This window comes from Aspergillus heteromorphus (genome assembly GCF_003184545.1).
Source record: "Aspergillus heteromorphus CBS 117.55 chromosome Unknown BO70scaffold_4, whole genome shotgun sequence".
NCBI classification, from domain to species: domain Eukaryota; kingdom Fungi; phylum Ascomycota; class Eurotiomycetes; order Eurotiales; family Aspergillaceae; genus Aspergillus; species Aspergillus heteromorphus.
The window spans coordinates 1142462-1147680 of NW_020290409.1; the positions used below are offsets into that span (position 1 = coordinate 1142462).

Consider the following 5219-nt stretch of genomic DNA (forward strand, 5'->3'; position numbering starts at 1 on the left):
AGCAGCAGCAGGAGGAGGATAATTATAATAATTAATGATGTTTATTATTATTATTATTATTACCATTTTCCTCCCCTTCTTAGTCTTCTTAGAAAGCTACTTGTTTAGTGAGCTAGCATGAATTACCACTCTGGCGCTCCTATTCTGACTTTGCTGCTAATATTATCGCCATTGATTTTATCGCCTCGACGGGCTGCGACCACCGTGACACCTTACTGACTGACTGACTGACTGAGTGACTGACTGACTGGTTCTGCTCATATTATTACTGCGGATACCACTCACTATTGCGGCGACTAACTATTACTACGGCGTATCCCCCTCCCCCTCGAAGTATATCAGCGTCATTCCCTCCCTCTGCCAAAACAGACTCCTCGTGAACCAGCCCAGCGGTTGCTTCTGCTTCTGCTTCTGCTTCTGCTCTGACCACCTCCGCTCACATTGACTAACGCTTCGACTCCGTACGGTCACTGTTACTGTCACTGTCACTGTCACTCTTCCTGTTCCTGTTCCTGTTCCTGGCCCAATCCGAATCAATCCCTTTGACTTAACTGCCTACATAATAGCGTTTCTTGTTTCTTGTTCCTTGTTTGATCTTCATCTTCATCCTCTCCCTCCCTCTCCTCGTCCACATCCACTGCCACTGTCACTGTCACTGCCACTGCCACTGCCACCTCCCTTTCTATTTACTTACTATTACCATCTACTTCTTCCCTCCCCTCCCCACCTTCCCTTTCTATCCTCCTTCTCTCGCCCAGGCCGCCTTATCCAGCGTCTACACAGCCAATTCCCACTCGCCACTTCCCCAACCAAACCTACCACAGTAGTATGAATGACAACAACGCCTCGCCAGTGATTTGTTCATGATGGATGGTCCCATCCCGCCGCCGTCGTCGACCTCCTCCTCCTCTTCCGCCACCCTTCTTCCGCCGTCCAACTCGTCTTCATCTTCCGTCTTCCGACCCCGCAGATCCGACGACTGGAATGAGTATCGCCCAGCCATCGAGCATCTCTATCGAGATAAGCAGCTCAAGCTCCGCGACGTGAAGCGAGCCATGGAGAAGGAATATAAATTCTTTGCCTCGTACAGCCCTCCATTTCCCTTGTTGTTTCTATCCTTCTTCTTTTTTTTTCTTCTTCTTCTTCTTCTTCTTCTTCCTCTTTCTCTTCCTCCTGCGTATCCTGCTGCATTTTGTATTTGTCATTCGCGCTCCTGAGATCCTGCATTATTTGTCCCCCCCCGGTAAACCGTCGTCGTCCACTGCCTGTCACCTCCTGTCGAGGAGGAGGAGGAGGAGGACAGTGCGTCGTGGTGATTGTGGTTGCTTTTTCCGCTTTTCCTTTTTCCGCTTCTGGACGAGTCAAGACCGTGAAAAGCGTCCCCTGACATTGATACTCTCTAGAGAAAAACAATACAAGGACCGACTGGCCTCCTGGAATATTCGCAAGAACATCAAAGCCAAGGAAGTCCACATCATGCTCCGCAAACAGCAGAAGCGAGCTGCCGAGGGCAAGCAAACCGTATTCCGCGTTGCGGGACAGGATATCGACACCAAGCGCATCTCCCGCTTCGTCCGTAGATATGGCACCAACGTGGAAGCAAACAACTCTCGCGATGCCCCCTTGCAGAGCCCTCCGGTCCCTCAGAGTCCCTTGCCCTTCCAGCAGGCCCATCATATCATGCAGACCCAATCGCTTCTGCAGACCCCAATTTTGCAAACCCAACCATTTCACGCCGCGAGTCCTGAGCCCGGTAGGCCCCCTTCCCAACGCTATCATGCCATTGACTCATGCCCGCAGCGACCCCATCCGACATGAGCTATGGTACCCCGCCGCCGGATGAAAGAGGGATGACCTTGTCTCCCTCCACCGAGACGCATTCGCAATTCCGTGAGAGCCCTCGTCCCCGTCTTTCTTGCCTGCGGGTCCATGTCCGCCTTTGTGGCCACTCGATAGGACCCTGGAGGTTTTGGTTAACCCGGTGACACAGATGATGATAGATCAGAATCCACCTATAATGTGGACACCAACCACGTCCGATCTCTGTCAGTCTCGACCGCCTCAGCCTTCTCTACTGATACTATACAAAACGAGCCGTCCAGGCCCGTGGAAGATGCCATGCGTGACAACATGGGCTGGCCAGCCCTTGATGACTTCCAAAAGCACCTCATGAAACTTCAACGAACCCTCGACCAGTCAATGTCCAGGTTCGTCTCCCACGAGGAACGATTGCAGCAGGAGGCCCAGGCGGAACTCAGCCGCTCCACGGGCCAGTGACGAGAAAGATGAAAGAGACAACCACCCCGCGTGGATTGTAACAAAAGAATGATTGGATATCTGTCACCATCCTTTTACGTGCTACTTCCTGTCTCTGGCCAGGGCGAGTTGATTGCCGTCTGCTCAGTTTGGTATTTCTCTGTAATATTCCAGTAATTCCCTTTGTCTGTCCTGTTTCCCGTTCATCTGCGTTTCCTTTTTCCTATTTCACAGAGTGCCGACTATATAGAGCATCCATGGCTTGAATAAAGGGGGATACCAGGTCCAATGTAGGTCCCGATACACCCTTAAAAACAAGAGGCAGGGCTGGCGGGGCGAACCACTGTGGCGTCTATGGCTTTGGCTTTGTCGATGGTGTACATTGTCTCTGATTATCATGATTCTAGTGACCTCTGCTCGGATGATGCCGAAGCCCGACCACGGCAATGGACCACTGCACACGCACACACATTGATCCAGATACGACTGGTCGAGATGATATACAAATGGTGGACTGATTGGCTTCGAGCACTTTCCAAACATAGGATATTGAACACAACACGAGTCGACCTGCTGCCGTCGCGACCGACCTTTCACGCTCCGGCCAATCCGCAAGAGCCCTACGTCCCAGTGAAACCGTGAAACCTCAACGACAGGCCGCCAGTCGAGCCTGGGGACCGGGCTTGTGATTCCAGAAGCGATGTCGACTGCCCTACCAGCGTACAGCCCGTCACACGGAAGCATGGCCGGATGGCTGGCGGTTGAAGCTCATGGTCGCATTTGGTGCCATGCGCAGGACCAATTCCAATGCCCCCGATCCTACCGGTCGGGTTGTACTGTGCGGCATAGGGTGGAGGGGGAAATGTATCAGCCGCAGGAGAATGGGATCCTTGGGATCTATCACCACAGTGCAGTCGATCGACCATGGACGATGGACGGAGGCCGCGTTGTCTGGTTCCGATCGCCACTAGCCCCGGGTTCCCAAAAGCAAAAATGCCAACCCCGGCGACTGCTCGAGAGCCAGAGGGACGTCAGTCAGGGCGGTCGATCATTTTTGATACCCGACATTTCCTTATGCAGGCACCGGCACCATTGGGGGGGGGGCTTCCGGTTGACTGGAGTTGGGACAGCAGATATCTTCCGATCGTGCATCCATCACTTGTCTCGTTTTGAGGCAAGCGCAGGCACAGAGGACAACAAACAGCTCAGTGGGGGAGATCTCAGTGGTCGGACCACGACGAATGGCACCTGCATTTGGTTGACTTGTCTGGTAGTGGAGTGTATGTAGTGTATTGTAGCACCGTACACCGCGAGGAGTGGTCAGACCTCCCCCGCCCACGGCCAATCAATGAATCCATGGACCCGGTTTCGGTTTCATCCTCTCCTGCCATGCCATGCATGCATGCTTCATGCTTCATGCTTCACTTCCCCACCGCTACCATAGTTTTTTATTTTATTTATTTTCCGCCCTGCGCAATCTTGAGACTAGTTGGGTCCCTGGAGGAGAAAAGAGAGAGAGAGAGAGAGAGGCCGGGGATATCCGAGAGAGATGAGTGTAATCACTGCCCGAGAAGAGACTAGATGAACACTAAAGAGGGGAAGAATGGAGCCCGAGAGGGGGGGGGGGGACACAATAAAGAAAGAGAAAAAGAAAAGAAGCAAAGAAAAAAAAAGAAAAAAGCGATAAACAGGCGGGATCGGGGACGTGAACAAGAAGAAGAAGAAGAAGAAGAAGGAGGAGGAGGTCGGGGAACGGGGAACGAACGAACGGGGAACATTCAGGCAGGCAGGCAGTCGTCTGGGTCTGGAAATGGAATCCGCTTCCAGGCTCAGGCTCTCAGGCTCGGACTCGGGAACGCAACGCAGGGAGTAACTAACGGAACACAAAACAGAGAGAATCATCATGTCTTCCGTCTTCTGTCTTCCGTCCTCCGGCTTCCTTTCACTTTTCTTTTCTTTTCTTTTCTTTCTTTCTTTCTTTTTATTATCATTTTCATCATCCTGATTATCTTTATCCTTCCTGCCGCTGCCTGGCAGTCTGTCGATCACCGTCATCCAGTATCTAGTACCTACCTACCTACCTACCGTACCTAGGCACTCTGTACTATACAGTAAGTAAGTAAGTAAGTAAGTAAATGGTCCCCGGGCCGCTCACTCACTCACTCACTCACTCACTCACTCGCCTGCCGCATTGAGGCGGGCTCCTAGGACATCATTGACGCCACGCCACACCACGCCTTACTCCTCCTACCCAAGTATATACATACCCATCCAGATCCAGATCCAGATCCAGAATATACTCCGTCCCCGTCCCCGTCCCCGTCCCCGTCCTGGAAGTGGGAATGGGAACTGGATGATGTGATGTGACCTCCACGGCTGCAGGGCAGGGGCTGTAAGTAAGTCTGTAAGTAACTACCAGGCGTGTGTGACAATGACATCATGGATTATTGGGGAGGAGAGGAGGTTGTTTACTTACTTACTTACTTACTTACTTACTTACTTGGGTATGTGTATTTGTGTCTTGGATGTTCGTATGTTATGTTATATTATATTATTATGATTATTGCTATTGTTACTGTTACTGTTCTTGTTACTGTTCTTGTTCTTGTTATTGTTCTTGTTATTGTTATTGTTATTATTATTGTATCTACCCGGAGAATCATCCATCATCCATGTATAATATTACAGTATTATCAAAACACATACAGTATATTATTATATAGACCCCATCAGGCCCAGCCAGGGGAATTCACTCGGGGGGGGGGGGGGGGGAGTGAATAAACAAATAAAACAAATAAATATCATTTGTTATCGTTATCAGTATTACTTATCAATCACTTCGATTGAATGAAATCCTCTCGTGCTCGCTCCCTTTCTACCGGTGAGGGGAGGGGAGGTGGGATGTACATAACCTAGGTATGTAGATGTGGTAGGACTGTTTTATTGTGTGTGTGTGTGTGTAT

At 50.7% G+C, this 5219-nt stretch overlaps 3 protein-coding genes across 3 annotated transcripts; 2 read left to right on the forward strand and 1 right to left on the reverse strand.

Annotated features, from left to right (window-relative positions):
• Window positions 1-486: 486 nt before the first annotated feature.
• BO70DRAFT_164890 (Clr5 domain-containing protein) lies at window positions 487-2675 on the forward strand. The gene is made up of 5 exons (XM_025538317.1): window positions 487-1084; window positions 1404-1753; window positions 1801-1890; window positions 1991-2546; window positions 2664-2675. The coding sequence occupies exons 1-4, from the start codon at window positions 864-866 to the stop codon at window positions 2275-2277; spliced, it is 948 nt and encodes a 315-aa protein (XP_025402478.1). The 5' UTR covers window positions 487-863; the 3' UTR covers window positions 2278-2546; window positions 2664-2675.
• Window positions 2565-3642, forward strand: BO70DRAFT_164903 (uncharacterized protein). The gene has a single exon (XM_025538319.1). It carries the CDS (start codon window positions 2957-2959, stop codon window positions 3542-3544), a length of 588 nt encoding a protein of 195 aa, XP_025402479.1. The 5' UTR covers window positions 2565-2956; the 3' UTR covers window positions 3545-3642.
• On the reverse strand, window positions 3643-4503 carry BO70DRAFT_164902 (uncharacterized protein). The gene has a single exon (XM_025538318.1). It carries the CDS (start codon window positions 4309-4311, stop codon window positions 3742-3744), a length of 570 nt encoding a protein of 189 aa, XP_025402480.1. The 5' UTR covers window positions 4312-4503; the 3' UTR covers window positions 3643-3741.
• Between the last annotated feature and the right edge of the window lie 716 nt (window positions 4504-5219).